At 40.2% G+C, this 24033-nt stretch overlaps 1 protein-coding gene across 8 annotated transcripts in view; it reads right to left on the bottom strand.

Annotated features, from left to right (window-relative positions):
* The window catches only part of FARS2 (phenylalanyl-tRNA synthetase 2, mitochondrial), a 232023-nt gene that overhangs the window by 38811 nt on the left and 169179 nt on the right, over window positions 1-24033 (bottom strand). The window contains exon 6 of one of the 8 annotated variants that reach the window (XM_068198758.1): window positions 8233-8256. The exons of 6 other annotated variants lie outside the window; for them this stretch is intronic. In XM_068198758.1, the coding sequence (XP_068054859.1) occupies window positions 8253-8256 (4 nt within the window). In that variant the 3' untranslated portion in view covers window positions 8233-8252. Of the gene's footprint in view, window positions 1-8232; window positions 8257-18320; window positions 18409-24033 lie in introns of those variants that run through there. One more of the 8 variants, XM_068198747.1, reaches the window with a different exon arrangement.

The following is a 24033-nucleotide window of genomic DNA, read 5'->3' as shown; positions in this document are numbered from 1 at the left end:
GAGAGGCTGATTCCCAAGGAATCCTTCACATTCCACTATACTGACCCACTGATAATCTTCAGTGTGTCACAGAGCCTCGTTCATAGCTATTACTACCTGTCTGTTTTGATGTGGTTCATCAAATCTTTGAGCCTATTGATTCAGACCTGCTGATGTGCACAGTTTACTTATTCTCTGTTCAGCCCATTTGTTGGCCTAAAAAGACATCTCTATTTAAAAGTAATACAAATTAGAATGTTCTTATTGATCTTTTGCATTAAAAAGCCTAAATTTCCAGCTAAATTGCAGGTGGTCATTTTATTTCAGCAGGAATTTTTCACATGATACAAAACTGAGCTGAATGGTTCAATATAGACAGTGATTATTAAAAAATAGTAACCACATTAATTCCTATATAGAATCATAGAAAATAATAGAATTGTGTAGGTTGGAAAAGATCTCTAAGATAATTTAGTTCAACCCCTAAGCTAGTTCTGTCAACTCCACCACTAACCATACCCCATGGCTATGGCTAAGTGCCATATCTATATGGTTTTTGAACATTTCCAGGTGTGACTCCAGCACTTTCCTGGGTAGTCTGTTCCAATGCTTTACAAACCTGCCTATGAAGAATTTTTCCTAATATCCAATCTAAACCCTGGTGCAATTTGAGGTTATTTCCTGTCATGCTGTCACTTATTACCTGGGAGAAGAGCCTGACACGTAACTCACTATAACCTCCTTTCAGCTAATTGTAGGAAGCAAGGTGTCCCCTCAGGCTCCTTTTCTCCAGACTAAACACCCGCAGCTCCCTCAGCTGCTCCTCTCAGGATTTGTGCTCCAGACCCTTCACCAGCTCTGCTGCCCTTCTCTGAACACACTCTGGCACCTCAATGTCCTTCTTGCAGTGAGGGGCCCAAAACTGGACACAGCACTCAAGGTGTGGCTCACCAGTGCCAAGCACAGGGGACAATCCCTGCCCTGGAACTGCTGGCCACACAATTGCTGATACAGACCAGGATGTCACTGGCCTTCTTGGCCACCTGGCACATGCTGGCTTCTATTCAGCTGGCTGTCAATGAATACCACCAGGTCTTTTTCCTTTGGGCAGTCTTCCAGCCACTCTGCCCCAAGCCTCTGGGCTCGCAGGGGTTGTTGTGACCCAAGTGCAGGACCCTGCATTCAGCCTTGTTGAACTTCATACTGTTGGCTTTGGCCCATCAATCCAGCCTGCCCAGGTCCCTCTGCAGAGTCTTCTTACCCTCCAGAAGATCAATACTCCCGCCCAACTTGGTGTCATAAAAACAACCAGCAAGATTTATGTGGATCCACATTTGTAGATGAATGTGCATTATCTTCTTTGGCTTCTGTCCTCTAACTTGCCCTATTTACTCTGGGATTTACAGAATCTCTGCTTTCCATATATTGGTGAAAGCAGAACTATAATTTTTAACCTCTGATACAACTCTCAGTGAAGCTATTCCCAAGGTAACATTCACAATTTTCACACTATAGCTGTGCAGTGATTTTCATTAACTGATTAGACAAACATGTTCATTTGCTTAGTGCTTGTCATTGACATTTAAGTATCTGTTCTTAGGACACATTACCTTACAAACAATGCTACCATCTTACCCTGTAGATTGATTCAAGTCTATTTTAAATTCCTGTTACAGGAATACATTTCTGCAAACTGGTACAGATAGCCACTCAACAGTTCTTACATAATCAGTCTCTTCAAACCACTGGCCTCTCTGACACTATCAGTAATACACCAGGCAATGTAAACTCCTAATGAGAATGAAAAAACAGGTCAGAGAAAAGTAATGATACTGACAACTCTCTGTGGGATCCTTGTACATATGGGTACAGCACTACATTGGAAATATTAATGCCATATTAGTTGTTTTTTATATAAATGCTAAAAAATAAAAAGTGGGGTTGAAAAACCACAGAACATCAGAAAATTAATTCTGAATGTGAATAATTTTATGCTCCACAGAAATCTGAATCTATACATAGACTGAAACTGTGACTTCAAAGAATTGCTACATATTCTGCTTCTGATAGCACACTTGGTTTCCAAATCTGGGTAATGCCAGCGTGTGGTTCATTCTTCAACAGATATTGGAAAGAGTGGGTTTTTATCAGCAAAAGCTACATCATCCTACAGTGCTGGAGCTAGACACATGCTGCTAACTCTAGACAGGGTATTGACAGGAAACTGCTGTGACAGATTTGTTTCCCCAAGCAAATGTGACAACAAGGTGATGATCCCAAACACTGCCTGATGCAGGGGAGTAAGGAAAACAGAAGAAGGAAAAAAAACATCAACCCAAGAACAAGTCCAAAGAATTGGGAAGTGTTCATAGGCTCCACTACCTTTTCTATTTTTGGCATGATTGTATTTGTTTTGGGGTTTTTTTAGTCACATCTAAGATTGCTTTACTCAGAACTCATTAAATTACATCTTTTTCATCCGTTGATGAAAAACTCTGCAGCAAATGTATTGAAGGATTTAATTCTAATGCAGCTTCTCCCATTACTGCTTCAAACTGTTCTGAAATGCTGGCTTGTTGTTTTTCCTGCTGATCATCTCAACTATTGATCAGAGGAATTGTCCCTACCACTTTCCAGTTTTTGATGCTGGATTTTCCCCTTCCACTCGATCAGGATCTTTCTCCTCATCCTTACCCTACTTAAAAAGTTTCAGATTGAGGGCTGGGGGCCTAGAGATAGGATACTGCTGTTCTGCCACAGAAAATAAAGACCATCTCTACTAAATGTGCCAAATAAGTCAGAACCAAAAGGCACAAACAAATACAGGACATTTGTGCATTAAACAAGATCATGACCCATGAGATCAACTAATCTGGGCTGCAGAGATGTCCAAACTGGGCTACAGAAGCAAATACAGCCATTATCAATTTGCTCAGTCCCAAAACTGAGGAGGCAGATGGTACAGTTGAAATCAAGGGAACCCAGGAAGAGTGGGGCTGTAAGAAACTGTGCCACAGATGGAGAGACATCAGAGCTGGCCCCATGTCAGCTTTTCAGGCCCAGATGGATTTATTCACTCAGAAACAACACTGCTGAATGCAACTTCCCTGCTTCCAGGGCCAACTCATCTGTCCCAGGTGGTGCTGGGTGTTAACAAGCCCTTGGAGACCTGAGCTGTCACTGCTTTGCACAGCAGTCCCTGGCAAGTGCTGGCATTAGCCCCAGCCAACCACAGGGTGGTCAGAAATTGTCCTCTGTTTGAGGTGCTTCTGTCTCCAGTGCCACAAGTCACAGAGAGGTGGTTGTATACTCAGTTCATTGCATTGCTCCCTCTCCTAAACAGCTTGACTGGGGAACAGAAATGCTGCTGACCACAGGGAAGGTTACTGTTCCTCTAATAACCCTTTCTTCAAGGTTCTTTCAATATTTTTAAAACACCATTTAAAAATTAAAAGTCTACAAAGCAATAGAACAAACAGTCAAGACATGATGACAAGCACATTCACTCATTGCTTTGAAAGCACCAGAATGATAAACACACTTGCACTGTCTTCAACAAACTAGCAACTGGGAGGAGTGCACTTATTCAACAGCAGAGCCCAAACCCTACAGGTCTTAATGCTTTTTGAAGGCCTCCTGTAGAACAGGTCCAAGGGCGAAATCAGCCCAGCTGTCTGGGCAGATGAAAAGCCATCTGTGCCATGAAATTGAGCCTTTTGTACCTGGGGCTAATAAGTTGAGTAGTAAGCAATGGTTCTGCAAGGCAGGAGAGATTCCTGACTAGAAATTTTGGGCTTATACGTGGAGCCTGCCTTCTCTCATTGTCCACATGGTTTACAATGCACCTTGGAGAAGGGAAGTCTTGTTCCTTCCTGAGAAATAACTACACCTTCCTAAACCTTTGAAAGACTCACATTAATCAGGCAGCATAGGGTTTTCCGATGGTAACCTGAAACTTAATTACATGTTCACACACCAGGTGAAAATAAAAGGAATTAATGGGCATTATTTGCCCCTTAGGCTGTGTGTTTACTTTCACATCTCTGCCCAAACAAAACACACAATCTCTCAGCTTCATGCATGTGAAAGCTAAGCAACTTCATAAGCTTCATAAATTTTTCATAAACACAAAAAGGTGCCAGTACTGTAATGTAGAAAACATTGAACATACACCAATTACCTATTTGTTCTAATTTAACCATTTAGGGTTTTTACTGACCTGACCTCCAAGTTCAACTTCACTATGGTTTAATCACAAAGATTTCAAATGCAGAAGCATTGACAGGCCTTATACTGGAAACGCTTGGGTTAACTGAAAACAAAGCTTGCCATCCTCTGGAGAAAATAAATCATTCCTTTCTGTGTCTTCAGACTTAGAGGCCTAGATTAAAGCCTGTCTTTCCTTGCTCAAACTAGTAGAATACATGTTAGTAAACTGAAAGAAAAACATTTTGAAAATGAAAGTAAATGAAAACTACCAAGGGACAGATCTATTTTACACTCCGGCAATTTTCCTGAGGTTTTACTTTTAATGTTTATTGTTTAACTTCATAAAATTGAGTAACTAGCATAATAGCACCTCAAATGCCTGAGAGAAACAGCCCATTAAAATATGAAGCATCTTGTTAATAAAATACACTCATCAGAACACACCACAATTCCCCATAAGCTCGTGCAATTTTAAGGCTAGTAAACATTTCTAGTGATCATCAGCAACCCAAGTTTTCTTCAATGGTTTGTTATATCACTTCTTTCAAAAGAGGGCTTGACAACAAATATAGTCAAACTGTTTCCTAATCTTCCATGGATATGTAGAGTACAGATGTAAGAAAATCCTGGCTGTAACAATACAGTTTTCCTCCACTCACTAGTTTCTGATATGCCTGCCTAGAAAGGAGAAGAGAAAGGAGAAAAGAGGGAAGGAGAAAGAGGAAGAGAGAAAGAGAAGAAAGAGAAAGAGAAAGAGAAAGAGAAAGAGAAAGAGAAAGAGAAAGAGAAAGAGAAAGAGAAAGAGAAAGAGAAAGAGAAAGAGAAAGAGAAAGAGAAGAGAAAGAGAAAGAGAAAGAGAAAGAAAGAGAAAGAGACGAGAAGAGCTTTACCAAGTCCAAAGAAGAATGGGAGAAATGCACAGTTTAAAAGAGAAAACAAGCATCTCAGTTTTAGGTAATGTTGTGCTCCAGATACCAGTAAACATTTTGAGGAAAAAAAGGGAACAAATAGACCAAAAAAGCACTTTTACCCTGCAGATCTAATGTGCGGCACAAATGAGATGAGAAAAGTTCTTACCTGGACCAAATCTGTGAAGGATCAAAAAGACCTGGATAGATGCTGTTAGTTTCTTTTACATCAGCAGCTTCACCAGGTTGTCATCAGAGATTGATCCAGCAAACTGAAAGCATTGTCTCCAATGAAAACACTCTACCAAACATTTTATTTTTGTTGCTGTACAGCAAATGTCTGTTAAAGCTCAGGAATTGACCACATTTCCCATTCTCAGGACACCACATCTCCACAGACTTTTCCTTCTCACAGGTTTTTTCCAAGGAACAACGTTGTACAGGGCACTCAAAGAACAGAAAAATAAATCACATATGCTCAAAGGGAGTTTAAGATACTAGACCCAAAGAAGGGGAAATGCATTCTTTTCAGTTGACCAAAGGCACAGACTGAAATTTCTCTAACATCAAGGTCCAGCAGAAGTGAAGGATTTCATCACAGGATTTTCAAGACTAAGTAACAGTTTTCCTGCATATCTTTGGTTTGGATGTCAAAACTGACATTTTTTTAAAGGTCTTAATTGTCAGAGGTCTGCTAACCTTCTGGGGAAAAAAGAAATCAGTCTTTTCAGTGTCAGCAACATTTAACAAGTTAAGTTATGGGCTGGTTCCCAAGGTCTTTAGAAAACATGAGTCCTGCTCATTATTGATCTCCCTGTAGAAAGTTATTTCTTTTTCTTCTTTCTGGTTTATTTTATATAGAGACTGCTACAATTGCTTTTACCATTCCCCCTGGAGTCATTTCAGGTTAACTCACTTTACTGGTTACACTTGCTTAAATACAGCTCACATTTGAAGGTTCTCTTTGAACACAGGCTTGACAGAGAAATTCAGGATGAAAAGAGCAAAGTTTTGGATTCTGAATAGGTTGTCTTAATGACAGGGTAATTGCTTTTCTGAAAAGGACAATCTTGAGTTGTGGAATCTATAGTTAATTGCAAGTGCAACCTCATCTAAGCCTAATTTGTTTTATGAATCACTCTCTCTTTTTTTCTATAATATACTATTTCTCCATCTAAGAGTCACTTTTTATTAAAATGACCTTGACTTGAAATCTGGTCTTCAAATTAAGAAAACTTCTATTTTAAAAAGTCACTCATAAAAGTGTAAACAGCCAGCAAATTTCCCCACAGAGAACTAAGTAACTTCTGAAGACTAATCTCTAACTCAGAATAGTTTTTCCATAACCCATTTGTGTAGGAATCTTTTTGTAATTCACAAGATTTGTTTAAGCATTGAAGATAATAGTTTTAGCTCCATTTCTGAACAAGTATTAAATGTGAAAATGAATGATGCATTCCAGGGACATATCATCTCCCTTCTAGAATTCACCCTAAAATTAGCCAGGGAGTTTATATTCAAAGGTTGCAAGTTGCTGTGGTTTAACCTCAGCCAGCAACTAAGCTCCACACAGCCACTCCCTCACTCCTCTGATGGAATGGGGGAAGGAATTGGAAGGGTAAAAATGAGAAAACTCACAGGTTGAGATAAAGACAGTTTAATAGGTAAAGCAAAAGACACATGCACAAGAAGAGCAAACCGAGGAATTCAGTCACATGTTGCCAGCTATGCTTCCTCATTAGAAAAGCTTCTTGGATTGGGTCAGAAGACTAAAGAGCCCTGTCCATCTTGCACACAGTTGCTCAGAAGGGTGTATTTCATGTCTTAAATCCAAACCCACCATCTTGTGATCCTTGTCTGATCTTCATCTACAGCCCAGACAACAATTTCACCTAGTGGGGACTTGTTTTGAAACCACTGACTTAACAGGCTATACCAAAACATCTTCCAGATAATATTCAAATTTAGGTAAGAGGTATTTTCCCTCCATTAAGCTATTTAAAAAATACACAGTTGCTCCTTTCCTTTTTCCTTGTCCAGTGGCTTGATATAGGATTGCAGGAACTTCAATGATTTGCTTCTGCCTGTAACAGCTTGTAAGAAATAAATATGGGCCATATAAGATCTGTTTTTATTTAAAAAGAAGAAAACCTGTAGGCCTCCTTTGCCTCCTTTTCTTACAGGGAGGTGTGCTACCCCAGTTCTTCACGTATTCTGTGCAAAAAAGAGAAGCACACTTGAGCAGCAGGTTTTTTCCACCTCTGCTACATTTCCAGAAGTACATGCCGTTCAAGGAGCCATCCAGAATCCCGAGTTGTACAGACACATGTGCAAAGGGTAATTCTAGCATGTGTCCTCTGCTCACTAACTGATCACATAACAAGAGGCCATGAGAGCTCCCTGAGCTGTGGAGCTCACACACAGCTACATCATGCATAATGCCAGAAAATCATGTCATTTGTCCAATTCTTACAGGTACTGGAGCAGAATACTAAAAAGGAAGTCAAGGAATCACCTGCTTTGTTTGTAATTTACACAGACACCTATGCACACACAATCAGGATATACAAGCCAACAGCCAATTACGTAAACACAACAGATAGCAATGCTAAGTGCAGAGCTGGCCATGTGAGTCAAGTTATTGTAATTTAAAATGTTCCCATCCTCCAAAGGATCTGAAAAAAACAGAATGTAGCAAGACTTTACTATTGGGATACGTTCCCTCACTCAGGCGGCTCTTTTTTTCATGCCCCAGGTTCTTTCCTTATTAGTGCTGAAGCATCCAAGCATTTGGTCAGCTGTATTGTATTTTTTGGTTCCATGTGGGCTTTTTTTTCAAAGTGCAACATCACCAACTACCAATAAGCTGCCTGACCAGATGTGCATTGTCAGTCCCTCTTTATTCCCCTGTTCCCTGCTCCAATTCTTCTGCAAAGGTTACCTAAGCAGCAGAAAACATATAAGCAGGGCACCGTCTGCAGTTCAAATAATCACTGTCTAGTTCCTGCAATGCCAAGACAGTAGAGTAACATAATACTCATTAGTAAATGAAAATTGCTCTATACTGCAATTATACAGCCCTTCTAGCACAGAATAATGGCAGTCTTGGTGCTTTTTCCAGCTGGACTGTGTGACACAAGCAGATCAAAACACTGGTCACCTAGAAGAGAATTTCAATGGGATAGGGCAGAACAAGCAAACAACTGCTGTTGAGAAGATTAATACAAACTAACATGTCACCCATATTTATTCATCTCACTACCCATAAAGGCATTCAAAAACCTTACTGAAAATATAGCATGTGGAATTTACAATTCTGGTCCACTTTACAAGAAGCTTGTGAAAAAATATTTTTAAAGTATTTTAAAAACAGATGATTATTTCAACAGCAGGATTTTGTATGGAACCTCAAGTTTTTTTTTTTTCTTTTTGACAAACTACTTTATTCTTCCACAGCAAATTACTTCAGCTGTATTTCAGTAGAGGCTGTTTCACAAATGCAAAGATTAAATGAATCTCAAAACCATTACAAAACTTCTGCTGTAAAAATGTAAATGGATTATCTCTCCATTAATATCTCACTAAAAAGCAACACTTTAGAAGCAGTCATTCTTCTGTTGCTCACAACATAAAAGCCAAATTATTTTTTCTACAGAAATCATTTGGCTATTAGAGTAAAAAGGGGTGGTTCTAAGAAAATAATGTCTTTAGATTATCTTGAAAGCAGGTTTACAAATGCTACACTAGTACTTCCGTATCTTCTGTGGTGGAAGTAACACCCAGCACTTGTTCACATGACTGTTTTAGACAAGAGAAAATTTCTGCACTACATTTTAAGTGCTGTCACCTGCTTGTGTCTACTCCATTTTCATATAACAGCAAATGAAAGTATAAAAGAGCTTCTTTTATTACAGCTGTCCTGTAGCACATCTTTATGGAAGTGCTGGGACTACTGCTAGGGTGGGGCCAGTAGAAAGAGGATGAAGAATAACAGTGTTTAAAACACCTTTGTGATTCTTTGAGGCCAGCACCAAGAGAAATTTCTTTATAGAAGCATCAGTTCCAGAAAACAATAGGTTTCTTAAACACAAACATCCCACAATGGACAAGCAGATGCTTACTTCTAGGATGACACCAAACTACATTCCCCTGCAACGTTAAGGTTTTTCTACCCACAGTGAAATGAGAAAGGCACTCTCTTTTTCCGATAAAATTGATCCAGTTAATTTCTGATCACCCACTTTCCACTTCTGTAATATTTTTCCATGCCTATATCCAAAATGAAGACACATGTTTTGTGTTTACTTCCAATTGCATTAACCATCTGAATTGTACACACAATTCTCTTCTCCCGTTATTCTGGGGTAATACATTGGTCTTCATATCCATGTTTTACTGACTGCCTCAAAATTCACCTCACTCATAAGAAAGGCATTACTTCCCATAAAACTGTGGCTGACATGACAATGTTTAAGCACATATCACTTGACTGGAATTTGTGTATGTACACCCAACTAATACAGAGACACAAGCATGCAGAATCTTCTCTCCCCACTGGGAGCTGTCACCTTTCTTCTCATTTCTAGATTTCCACAATCCTCAGCTCTACCTTCCCTTTCAACAATTAAAAGAGGTGAAGTATTTCAGGATCTAGCCACTTGGAGCAAAGCCATAACGCTTATTAATTGCATCAGTATCCAGCTGAGGTGTCGGCGCACCCAGATTCACAGAAGTATGAACACAATCACCTCGATTTCAGTACCAAAGATACAGGTCCTCTGCTGTAATTACTGCAAAGCAACTCAGAGTCGCTGTCAAGGGGTGAGGAACCAATGCTGGCCCTTGGCCGCCTGGGCACCCAGATGCAGTCTCCCAACATGGATACCATATATATCCATGGAGTACCATGGATACTGCTCTGACTTGCACCAACAGGCAGGAATCAGCAGAACTAGGGAAACTTATGCTGTGCTCTCTCTCTCCTTAGTCATCCTATTAACAGAGGCCACAGAAAGAGGAATGTGTCCCAGATATGATGACAGAGCTATCAGGGAAGTTGCATACAAGTAACTCAATGGAGCAACTTCCTAGGAGTTGACAATGCTATAACATTTGTTATTTGATTCTTGCATATCCATAGCAGCACATTTAAAATGCTAAACACTTTAAGCTTCCCATCTCTCTTGTTTATAATTTCTTTACAGTCAGGAAATAAATACTCTTAACTCTTTCTGTTGAGTTTTGCTCAACAGAAAGGGTACCTTGCCGTGTAATATCAAACTGCTGATCAAATCTATTTGCTGGGTGAAGAAAGTTAAATTACTTCTGCTACAAATGCAGCACTAATCAGCCATACAGCATTATAGCTGTATTTTCACCCACTTTTATGCATCAGTCAAAAAACCTTTTGCAAAGTTCTGAGTTAAATATATTTGCTGGTAGTGATGGTCAAAAAGGAGAAGAAAGCACATATGTTGTTAGTGGTGGTGCAGCACAGGGTGTTAGAAATTGTCTCTTCCTGTAACATAAAAAGTGAGGTAATTCAGTATGCAAGTCATTAAGAGAGAATTTACCATGTCATTTTTACAGACATTTCTTGATTGACTTTAATTGGACAACTACAATTTTCTTTATATCATGTGATCTTTCTGATCAAGGTTGTGTCAACTCTCTTCTCCTCGGAAACTTACATTTTAGATTCTCAAAGCACTGCAAACTTTTCCTCTTTTTGCTAATATTTCAGGACCATCTTCTCAAAGCCAAGCCCTCATAGAGATGCATTCTGATGCTCTTCCACATGTGGAATATTTCTTTACCCATCAGTGCTCTAGTGCATTCACTCAGTGGGGAAAGTTAAGGCATCAGTGTCTGACCTTCAGTTGCCCCTACGACTTAAACTGGCCACCACATATTTACATTACAAGGTCCATGTAATGAAGCAACAGAGATTTTCATTTTGAGCACCAACTTTTAATGATGCAGCTTCAAAACAGATAAATGCTTTCAAAATTTGACTGCTTTCTAATGGATAACGAAAATTGCACCTCCTCACCCTCCCAGAGCCCTTGGCTAGCACTGGATCTGAACTGATTATCTCAAAATGCATGTTTTTGTGCAAGTTCACCAACTGATTGCTGTGTTCCCTGCAAGCCAGCTGGAATATGTAATTTTAAAAGGCATCTTTGGGTTAATAACAGTTTTCCAAACAGTTGTCACTGAAGACTATGTGCGCAGAATAAATAAGATTAAACCTTAGAATAAGATCATAATCAGAAGAGAAATTCAGCTAGAATATGTCTATATGTCTTAAAATGTTTCCTGTAAAATTAGGGAGTAAATCATCTAATGGAAATAAGGCTTACAAAAAACAGGTCGTTCTGCCACACAGGCCTATGCTGGCAGCCTGATATTACCAGCTACCTACCCTTGAGCTGTCTGATTTCCAGATTTCTGAAATTAGAGAAACCTAGGAATGTTGAACTATGCAAAACTACTAAAAAAATGCAGCCTGCACACACAATTTTTGGAGGACTGGACGGAAAGGTGATAACTGTCTATCAACTAACATGTGCAGAGGTCTGCAGGCTGGAGCCACTGCATGGATTTGTACTGTGTGAGCCCACTACTTTTGCATGTAGCAAGTTTGATACAAGCAGAGCTCCGCTTCATTCAAGCATCGCTCCTCACCCCTCTGGGATTCAGAGTTGGCAGCTGGGAAGGAGGCCCTGCAGCCCCCAGCAAAGGCTTCACTGGAGCTCCCTTCAGAGTCCTTTAGAGACTGACTGCCAAGCCAGGGCTGCGGATATAAATCTCAGCTCGGCAGTAGGTGAGTCAAGTTCTGGTAAGATGGAAAATAACAGGTGATGATACTGTCACATGTCGTGGTCTGGTTTATTTTTTTTTTCCCTCCAATCCTATGTAATCTAAAATTCTTAATTGATGATTTGGTAGAGAAAACAGATTGAAATTATCCAATGAGGCATTTTCAAGTTAGAAGCAGATATAAAATGAAAAGCATATTATATAGTTTGTCAAATGAAGGCACACATAATTCTTACTAGATTGTCTACTGCAACTTTTATTAAGAAACTCACCAAAGTAATTGGTATCATTTTAAATGGAAGTTTAAATTTGCCATAATGAAAGACAGGTGAAGTTTGAAATAAAGGAGTGCATTTAACACTCGCTGAAGGAAGTTTAGCAGCTGTAGCATAATAAGCTCTCATTTCGCAGAATTGGTAAGCATGTGGCAGTATTTACCAAATTTTGATTATGTCTTTATCATCAAAGATCCTCTCTAAGTTCTGAAGAAAATACTTGCAGTCTAACACCTCAAGAAAAAAAAAAAAAAGGCTAAACTAAGAACCTTCATATTCAGTTATTTTTAAGGAACACAAGTCAGACAAACAGCAAGCCAAGATTCTAGAAAATTGAATCTGTACTTTCACACTTGGAATTTTAAAGTTGTCAAGACTCTCAAAAAACACATGCTAAGTTTGGAGGGCTGTGGTAAAAGAGTTCTGGGAAAAAAAAATCTGTTGATAAAACTGGCTGGCAAATCATACCACATAGGAAATCTCCTCTGAAAATGGAGATTAAACTTTCAGAGTAAAGACACAACCTTCTTTGAACATGCCTTGATTTAGTCTAATGCCTACCACTATCTACAGAACAAAGGAAAGTGAAATTTCAAAGTCAGAATCTCACGAGTGGCTCATGGATGAGCAGCAGGGAACAGAATCTTATTTTAGGACATATATGTACAAGTGAAAAGAACAGAAAGGCAATTAAAGGTGAAGGAGCACCATTACTTCTGCCTTTTGCCTGGTTTTTTTTTAATTAGCTATAAATTAAATTTGCAACTGAGGCAGACCAAAATGGTTTTGAAAATCTTACAGTATTATGGATTTAAACAGCTTGTCAGGACTGAGTCTTTCTGCCTGAGTAACTATGATCTATGTTAGGCCATGAACAGGGAAATACATGTCCAAAAAAAGATTCAAGAAACAGACATTGATGCCATCCACAGTACTGAAAAAAGTCCTAGAGGCACAAACCATGGCAGAAGTCTATCAAGTGTATAAACCTTTTTTTCTTTTCTCCTGTAACAGGGAGATTCACTGCATAGGAAACATGGGGAATAAATCTACTGCTGTCTTGGCCATCTCCCCAGAAAAGAGAGGCTTTGCAGGTTGAGCACAGGACTAGCAATCCCATCCCTGGAAAGTCTGCAATACAGACTATCCCCAGCAGTGCATGTTCTGCAGTAAAACAGTTTCCAAATTTGTGATCTGACTTGGACAGAGTGGATTAATATTAAAATGACTCATTGCATCATTATTCAACTATTAAAGGAGCCCAAGTGAGAAGAGAAGCATGTTTCTTAAAAAAATTAAACACAGAACTAAAGTCTCACTCAAAGTAGTAATAGTAATCACAGAATCACACCTGAGAGTCTAACTGCCCCCAAATTAATAAATAAAATCGTTATTTTTTCATTTAGCAGTAATCTTTATTAAACACCACCATTTACAATTAAAAGCACCATTGTAACTGAAGAAAACAAGAGTTTTAAAGTAAGATCCAGGGTGTTATTCAAAGGCTGTGAGGGGAAGAAGTCATAAGAGAGAATTTTTGATAGCTGAAGAGCCTTGGTAAACAAACCCACTTTTGCAGTGAGGAAGGGGGAGTCAAGAGGAGAAAGGAAAGTGTGAGCTGGTAGTGGAGTAGGGGCATGCTGGGTCAGAAAGACAGAGAGAAAAATGCATAAAGAATTTTGAAAATAATCTTACTCATTCTATACAAGTTAGGTGTACTTGCTAGAAATTGATTAAAATAAGGTAATATATAATGGAAAAGAGTGTATTTCAATAGCTTGATAGGTTGTTGATTAGGCAATATAGACATTAATTATTTGAGCCCTTTAAAACAAAGCTTTTATGCATGACATAACATAGTTTACACGGTTCACAGAAACAAACATACCTAGGCAGATGCAGAATACAAAAAAGCACCAGAGAAACCTCAGCACTGTGAGTCACCAATTAACATTTCATAACTTTAAAGGTACTGTAAGCTTCTTCCTTCCCCATGCCACTAAAGGATTTTGCACAGTGCTTCTGCAGTAGTTCAGCTGAATTTCTTGCAACGTAATAAGGTGTATCTATAACAGTACTAACTCAATAGTCATTCTTCTTACTAGAGCAGTAAGTATATTTTCATCTTCTGCTTAACTAAACTGCCTACATAACCAAGCTACACTGCCTACATAACCAAACCCCCATTTGATCATGTGGATTGGTGCTAAATAAAATCAAGAACTTGACAAAAATGCAGTAGCTTTTCCTAAGTTTGAGATTCAAGTTCAGGAATAGGGCTGGGTATGGTCAGAAGCCTGAAAGGAGAGAACAACCAAAATGCAAGCTGCAAGCCAGAAAACCTGTGGACTTCTGCACTACAGCAAGCGCACAGTGGTTTCTGTCTCCCTTCCTCACATGGGAAGACAGATGGACTCAAACACATACATTTCCCTTATGAAGCAATCTACTGTATAACCATTTATGGGCCATCTGAAGTACATTTTGATCTTCTATCAAGATTATTCATTTTAATATAAGAAAGAATTTTTACATTGAGAACAACCATTTACTGGAATAATTTCCCCAGAGGCATGGTAAAGCCATGGTGAATCCCATCTCATGACTGTAGGTTTCCAAGACATGATTGGACAGGGTGCTAGACAACCTCATCTAGGCTTCCTTTTCCATAAAACACTGAACCCAACATGGGTCATTCTATAATTTTCAGCAAAATAGGAAATTTGCAAATTAGAATGATAAGAGGTGTTTTTGCAAAAGTAAAGTATAACAACTGGCTTGAGAAAGATGTATGGGATGATCAACACAAACTGCTACAGGACTTTTAGTAGGAAACATGCTGTTTTTCCTCTTGTTGAGCTCTCCATTTGAAACAGTTGTTATTCACATTTAATACACGATGAGAATTAGAATAATGTTGATAGTTATCTCTCTCACAGGACGTTGTGAAGACTGATATGCTCACATAGATTATTTTAAAAATGCAATACAGAAGAATAATGTTATGCATTATTAGCACTGGTAGAATTGTAATACAGCTTTATATTAACTCAGCATTCCACAAACAGCTAGTAAATTGCTACTCAAAAGGTCTCTGATCCTTCTAGCATTCCTCAAAGATTCTTCCAACTCCCAGGCTGGTTATTGAGCAACCTATAATGTCATTTTAAAAGACTCACAGGCTTCCCTTGAGGAAGAAAAATCTGAAGACAAAACATCACAAGCAAATTCTCCTGTTAAAACACATGCAGAGATACTTTAAAAAGCTGAAATTAAATGACAGTAGAGATAATGTTGCTGGTAGATTCTCAACTGTGCTTAAAATGACCAAGAAATCTGACCCTGGATAATATAAGAGGCCAGTTTTACAAGAGTGTCTCTTGATTCCATTTTAAAATAGATTGCTAGTGAAAATCTAAAAAATAGCAAAAGTTTTTTTTTTTCTCGCACATGTTACATATTTTTCAAGTAGAAAACACAACAAATCATGTGCCATTAAAACCATCACTTTGATAAGTAATTACCTGAGCATCATAATCAATAGATTTCCCTGTGTCATCAAAAGAAATAAAAGACAAAATTAAACCTATCATCCTTCCATAATTTAGTGTTTCATGATTAAATTTATTGAGCCCTTTCTCACACTTGATTGATACACTTTGATTGCACGACTAAAGACAATTAAATTACTTGAAATGCTAAGCTATTCTCTCCAAAAGTCTAAACTGGTATTGTCACCCTGTTTATTGTCACTCTGTTCAGGATGGTAGAGAATTTGTATTATGGATTGCCCGATCCAACTGCAACCTTCTAGTCCTTGAATAACACTTCAGCCTTATTGAGAAATTAAAGACATGTGCCTTTGTCTCTCATACCCCTCATTTTTATACCATCTGGGCTCCTGTTTCATTTTCGTCACCATCACCTTCTCCACCTACAGTGAAACCAGGACACAGATGATCTCATGCCCAAACAAAACAAACTCTTCCAAAGAAAGGACACCCTGGTCAAGTATTTTTACATCTCAATAAACTAACAGGCATTTCAATTTCCATTCAGCTCTTTCTAGGTTTAAGGTGTGCACTGTAATGATGGACTGATCTAATTGATTAAAAGTATTGACTGCAGAGAAAATTACATAGATAAGTGGACACAAAGATCAGCATGAAAGGCAAATAGATTAATATAGAAACAAACTGGATAGTGGTGGAGAATGCAAGGAAGATGGAGGCTGGATTAAATTAACTGAGCCTCAGGTCAGATATCTGGAAAGACTTTTTCACTATGAGGACAGGCAAGGAGTGGAGCAGTTTGCCCAGAGAGGCTGTATGATCTCGATCCTCAGGTTTCCAAGAGCAGACAGGATAAAACCCTGAGAGATCAGGCCTGAAATCAGTGTCAACTCTGCTTTTAGAAGGTTGGACAACAGTACCAAAATGAGGAACAGGTCTGTAGCCTCTGGGCAGGGGAAAGGCTGGCAAATGAGTCAGGCAGGGACAGAAGTATATGCCTTCTGCAGAAATAGGTTTTCTGGAAAGTGGGAATTTATCTATGTTTGAAGAACAGTGAAGAGAAGAAACTTGCATAAAGAGTTTGAATAGTTTAAACAATTTGCTTTAATGGCAATACTGGGCAATACAATTCTAAGCACTAAGAAATAACATAAAATTCTTCAGAATTTTATTAGGTACAAAAATGATCAAGTTATAGAAAAGTATAAATGTTCAAAGATAATCACTTTAAAGAGTCCACAATTTAATAAAAAATGTAATACAGAAGTTTACTGTACAATTTAAATTCATGGTTTATAAATTTGGGGGTTTCTTTGCTGTGTACCTTTTGTTCTACCTGGAAAGATTATTTTGTCTAGACAGTTTCATGGGAATGTTACAGAAAAAACTCATTCAGCCTTGTTTCCTCCCTGTTCCATGATTTTCACTCACACATAGTCTCTGTTTCAAAATCACACCTACCCAAGTTTCCAGGCAACAGATGTGGCTCTGTAGTTTTCTATGTAATAGTGTTGCACAGGAAATTGTAAAAAATCACCCTTATACCTGGACGGCACCTAAGGTGATGTCAGAAACATATTTCCTTCAGATTTAGAGCACCAAGCAGTGGAACACTCATCTGTGAAGTAGTGGTTAAAACAGTAAGAGGATACTTAAGAGTATGTGAAGCACAAAGTGAAGTCAAGCCATAGACTATGGGCCTCTCTTTGGGTTGATTCTAGTGGGATGGACGGCTTGCAGATCTTTGGATCTTGTATAAGAAACGTTATCAGAAAGCCAGCAGCTTTTGAGAAACCATGATGAATAAGGAGCTGAGCTACCACATGGACAACAGTCAGGGGAACACAGGTCCCATTGGGGAACGAGGTCCAGAAATCACAAGGAACGAAACTGCCTCTGGATCCACCCCTACTGTGCTTCCAGACACTGAATTCTTCAGACCACTGAAGGGAAAAGCAGTCTGGGGCAAATCCTGCAGCACCTTTCTAGGACAAACAATTCAACAAGGTTCCCAAAGTACCTCTCTTTCAGACCAAAAAGAGGCAATATAGAAAGTGTCTCTTGGGTGATGCAGTTCATCCATCATTTACTCCCCCATCTAATCTCAAACTCTGCCATCACCCCATTCCCATCAAGCTGTGCTAAATGGCTCCTTCCTCAGAAGCTTGCAGGGCACGACATGCTCCTCCTCTGCCACCACCACAGACATGTCTCTGTTTGTAGCCTTAACAGCTTTCTACACCCATCTTTAGCATCCTTTCAAACCAAAGTCTTTCTGCCTCCTTTGGCATTGCGGGACAGGCAGACAACAGGGAAGTGGGAAGATGCTAATTGCAAATGAGCTGTGCTGCAGGTCTTCCCCACCTCACATTTATCTCATCAGTACCTTCTCATCCCTTGCTTTTTCTGGCTTGCACTAGACTGTATTTGACTGAATTCACAAAAACACTTGGAACCATTGCTGGTGTGACAGACAAACAGCAACCATGTGCTTGGCTTGAAAAAGCAATTTCAAGTCTCTGTGTTGTAGGCATTTCTCAATTAAAGAAGTACAAAGTGGATTTAAACACTGCTTTTACACACCAGACTTTAATGCAACCAGGTTTCAGGAGATCTTAGTTTTTTTTAAATCAAAACCAAATATGAGGATACAGGGGAAAAATGGGCAGCAGCCTGCAGCAAAAATGCCCAGATTTCAAAGCCCTGGAAAAAAACAATTTCAACCTACTAAATCACACCACAAGAGGATATGAACAGCTTTTTTGGGCCAGACCAAAGTCTACATAGCCCTGTCCTGTCTGCAACAAAGAATATCAGCAGCCTGTCCTTGGAGGACTGCACCCCATGGAAGAGGCGGCCATGCCACAGCAGTTTTGGGAGGACTGCTGCCCGTGGGACAGATTCACATTGCAGCAGTTTTGGGAGGACTGCTGCTCATGAGATGGAGCCACATCAGAGAAGCTCACAGAGAACTGTCTCTCGTGGGAGGGACTCCACGATGCAGCAGAGGAAGGACTCCTCTCCCTGAGCAGTGAGAGAAATCACGGGTGATGAACTGACCAAACTCCCACGCCCCCGTACCCCTGTGCTGCCAGTGGGAAGGAGGGAGGGGCTGGAGGGGAAAAAAGGCGGGTTTTTTTCAAGGGCATATTTTACTCACCATTATCCTACTCTGATTCTGTTAGTAATAAATTCACTTTATATCTCTAATTTGAGCCCTTGGAGTGTTTTCTCCTGGTACTTATCTCAACTCATGAACCCTTTGTTAAATCTTCTCTCCTATGTCCACCTGCAGCAGGGGAGGATGAGTGAGCAGCTTTAGTGGGTGCCTGGCACCTGGCCAATGCCAAATCATGACACTCCCTCAGACCATGCCCTTTTAAGCAGTCTTGAGGACTGGATATCTGAAGCTAGAAATGGAACCAATGTCCATGTGTATTAGCACAAGCCTCTCTGGGCTCCAATCCATTCTCAACGCAAAAAAATTCTGAGATGCTTATGTGTGTCTTTCATGTGTCAATATATTCCTCTGCATTAACTCAGTCTCCCAAATGAGCCTTTGGCATCTCTGTGATCCTCCTGCAGAGTTCCTCCTTGCTGTGGAGCTGGTTCCTAGCAGTTTCACTTGAAGCACACTGCCTTCTGTACTAAAAGCCATGAAACCATCCTTCTCTACCCATCCTCTCTAATTGTGGGTTGCCACGATTTTCTTAATCTCTATTTACCTACCAAACTGTCTCTACCAGAATTGGTTTTCTCAGTCATTCCCTTGCTCTGACTGTTCTTGTCAATTTTCTCTGAATTTCCTCCATATCCTTGTTGAAATGGAAATCCTAGACTGTGCACAGTGATCAGTCTACACACAAGAGGGAACCATGAAAGCCCACAGCCTCATGTCCCTTCCTACCTGCCATCCAAGGACTGGTAAAGCATCAGTAGCATGGTGGATCAACAGACTCCTATTTTTGCCCCTCAGTATTACTTTTCCAAATAAGAGAATGGAAACAACACGAGGCTTATGGCCACATTCATGTCAAGAGCAGCACTGAAGCAAACATTTCCTTTGACAGACCTCAAGATGGCCCAATGGGGATTTGGGGCTACCCTCCAGCACTAACTTGCCCCAAGGCATCAGAAGTGCCATGCATGCTTTGCAAATGCATCTCTCTTCCAGAGACAGGGCTGTATGCACACATCCCTCTCTCACTGAGTGCGCATCCAGATCTGTCTATAGATCTGACATCATGTTTATTTACTTCAATTATAGCACCAAATTATTCTGAGGGGGTAACAACAAAGATGCTGCTTTTGGTCCAACATGGATTTATTTCAAAGTGATTTCCAACATGCTGCTCAGCAGCAGAAGTTGTAGGATTGCACACCACAAGGCGGGCTGCCAAAACTGAGCTCTGCTGCAGCTGAGCAGGCAGAAGTTCAACATAAACAAAAATAATTGAAAATGAAAACTGGGGGGAGAGGAAGGGGAGGGGAATAGACAGACAAACAGGCAAAGGCTAGTGCTGAGAAAGAAAACCCTAAAATACACAAAAACATATTCAGTAAGGAGGGAGTACACCCTCATCTTAAAAAACAGTGCAAAGAAGCATCCCAAAATGGGTTTATCTCAGCACTGCTAGGAATTGTGAGAGCCAGTAGAAGATTTTAGATTCAGCTGCAGCTCAGATGAGCTTCTTCACATGCTCAGAAAGTGGCCACATATTTTCATAACGCAGGAGCTCAAACATCAGTGTACCTTAAACTAAAGCCCCTGGGAAAGCAGGAGCAGAATTAGTATAGTATTTTCTAACTATTATTAAAAGAACAGTATTTAGCTCACAGAGCTAATTACTTAAAAATTAAAAGGAACTAGTAAGTCACCTTTGCAACTTTGGCTGCTCAGGTGTTTGTGCCACTCACTGGGAAAAGCCACAGAGCTGTAATTTCAGAGAGACTTAGGAACTATGGATAAAGTAAGAGTAAAGTAACTTGTGTGGAACAGGTTGGGCTTTGCAGACAATTTACTGAGGTCATTTTATTTACTTTGACAACATCTGCTATGTTGATACTGTAGTCAAACCTGACAAAAAAGTGTTTGCTAGAGACTGACTCCTCCTTGATGGGATATGCAGCCACAGCCTGGTGAGCAGCATCGGAGGATCAGCTGCTGGAAACTCTGTAGCAAAATACGGAGACAGACTCCATACTGGGACAAAGGGATAATCTGAGGTGGTCAGAAAGAACTGAATTCTCTTCAATGTTTCTAGGCCAGAAGAAAAATTGTTTTGATGTGTTAAGCATTGTTTTTATTGAGCTCTTACCATTAGTTGCTGTTTTGGGGCATTAGAACATTGCACCTCAGCAGAAATTCAATGGAATTTCAGGGGAAAATGCACCTAAATAGGCACTACTGCAACTGAGGAGCCAGTCTGAGCTCAGGAAGCACTGGGATAAAAGGTCTTAGGTTGTCTTAAAGAAGTAGCAGGAATTTCTCTGAGAAAGGGTCAGGTTAATAAATTTTATTATTTGCTACTAGATTTAAATAGTGCTTCTCAGCCTGTTGCAAACACACCACTGAAATGATCAGAGAAAAAAATCCCATGTGCTTCTACACACACAGGAAGAAAATCTGAAAGAAAAATGACCTCACAATGGAGCACTCCAAGTATAGCACAACCATTTGTTGACAATAAATGAAAAAATCCCAAATACTTGAGGCAACGATACCTCTGTTACAGAACAGAGGCAATTACCCAAGATGAGTGGTGGCTTTTTCTTTACTCCTATCCCTTCATCCCTACATCTAGTCCAGCTTTTGACTTAGACTAGAAACACTGGTAAAAAAAACAGTGTTGTTGTGCGTTGATGCTGGCTGAATGCCAGGCACCCACAAGAGCTGCTCACTCACTCCCCTCTGCAGCAGGACAGAGGAGAGCAAATTTAACAAAGGGTTCATGAGTTAAGGCCCGGGAGAGATCGCTCACTAAACACCACCATGGGCAAATCAGGCTCAGCTGGAGAAATAAAGTGAATTTATTACAAACAAAATCAGAGCAGGATTATGAGAAGTAAAATAAGCCCTTAAACACCTTTCCTCCACCCCTCCCTCCTTCCCAGCTGTACCTCCTACCCAAGCAGCACAAGGAGACAGGGAATGGGGGTTATGGTCAGTTCATCACCCACGGCTTCTACCGCTGCCCAGGGAGATGAGACCTTCCCCTGCTGCACTGTGGGATCCCTCCCACGGGAGACAGTTCTCTGTGAACTTCTCCGATGTGTCTCCATCTCATGAGCAACAGCTCCCTGCAAACTGCTGCAGTGTGAGTCCATCCCACAGGCAACAGCCCTCCCAAAATTGCTGCAGTGTGGGTCTCTCTTTCTATACAGTGCAGTTCTCCAAGGACAGGCTGCTCCAGCCTGGAAGTAGGGCCCCCTCTCTCCACTGGGTCTGCCACAGGATCACAGCCTCCTCCAAGCATTCACCTGCTCCAGCGTGGATTCCTCCATGGGCTGTGGATGGATTTCTGCATTGCCTCTGGATCCTCACAGGCTGGAGGGGCACAGATGCTTCACCATGGTCTGCACCACAGCCTGCAGAGGAATCCCCACTCTGGCACCCGGAGCACCTCCTCCCCTCCTTCTGCACTGCCCTTGGTGCCTGCATGTTGCTCCCAAACTTGGTTTTGATTTTCTTCTTAAATATGTTATCATGGAGGTGTTGCCATCATCTCTAATTGGCCCAGCCTTGGCCAGCAGTACGTTCATCTTTGGAGCCATCAGGATTGACTCTGCTAGACATGGAGGAAGCTTCTGGAAGGTTCTCACAGAGGCCACCTCTGTGCCCTCCCACTACCAAAAAACAGGCCATGCAAAACCAACACAAGTGTAAATAACCATATTACAAAACTTATTGTCAAAAAATAGAGAGAAATAAAATCCAGCAACATAGTAAGAAAGTTCACTGCAGGAAAGCCTGTCACACCATCTTCCAACAGATCAAGAATTTTGCTCAGCATAAATACAGTAAGCAAAAGTTGGAATCTTCCCAAAAATACACGAAAAATGAAACACTTTAAATATTATAATATAAAAGCATAAAAGCCAGCATAAAAGTCAATGCCATGGATACCAGCTCACTCTGACCTCCACATGTAAAAAATATATGGAGATAATAAAGGGTCCTTGAGTCAGACACCATAAGTTATTAGTCAAGAAGGACGACTGAATTAGGAAGGACTGACAAGATCAGGGCTGTTTATCTGAAAGAACAACAGGACTAAATAAATAGACACAGTATGATGAAAGTTAATTAAGAAGCATTTTTTTCCTTGCCCTCCTACTACAAAGTCAAACAGAACTAAATCACTTTTCAAATTGATACTTTAAAAAGAATGGGTAGATAAATTTTAGGACTTAATGCCACAAAATACTAGTGATGACAAGAACCAAGAGGATTAAACTGCAATTGGATTTGTGTATGAGCAGTCCCTGCCATTCCACTATAAGCAATCTCTAACAGACAGGGATTAGGGAGATGTTCTGTAACAGAGGTTACAGACATTATGGATCATTCCCTAACAGTTTAGGGAAGGATTTCATACACCACCCTCTGCAGCAACTTAGTTGTGCTACGGCTGGCTACATGACACCCAGCTAGAGGGACACTCATCAGATCACTCCAGCACTCCATGTTCTGCTACCAGAACTGTCTGGTGGCAACAGGTGTGAGCTTCACGACAGATCTTCCACCTGGAGAGCATGTGCGTATCCTTTAAGGCATGCCTGTTATCAAATAGCCTTGATTAGAGCACTCAAACTTCTGCTGTGAAGGTAAATTTTTTGTAATCTCAGTTGCAGCGCCGAATCATGCTTAGACAAACTGTTCTTCACTTTTTTGTCTTTTTAGTCATCTGAGAGTTTATTTTCCATTCTGTCATCACATCTTTTAGTTTAATGTAAAAGTTATTAATCTTAGAATTTATTTTTCTTTTTTGAGACACAGGAACAAACTACAGGTAAGAGCAAACCCAGGAACACCCTGATTGCAGCTTTCTGACACAGGAAACTCACAGATCCTCTTCCAAAGCAATTACGTTTCTTTTAAAGACAGGCTTCACACAATGTAATATGACTCTTTGTGAAAGGGGCATTCTTTATCCTTCAGTAATGGAAAAGCTGAGAGTTCTCCCAGCACCCCAAATGCCTGTCCATGGTGAACAGCAAACTAAACAACATCATGAAGGGATATTTGCTAGCCAGATAAACCAGGGTGTGCTTGCAATACAAAGTCCAAGTCCAGCTTGGCAAAGGCAAGGTCAGCAGTGGCTGATT

This window comes from Anomalospiza imberbis, chromosome 1 (genome assembly GCF_031753505.1).
Source record: "Anomalospiza imberbis isolate Cuckoo-Finch-1a 21T00152 chromosome 1, ASM3175350v1, whole genome shotgun sequence".
In the NCBI taxonomy this organism is placed as follows: Eukaryota; Metazoa; Chordata; class Aves; order Passeriformes; family Viduidae; genus Anomalospiza; species Anomalospiza imberbis.
The sequence above is the reverse complement of the archived record's forward strand: the minus strand, read 5'-3'. Positions and strand labels throughout refer to the sequence as shown.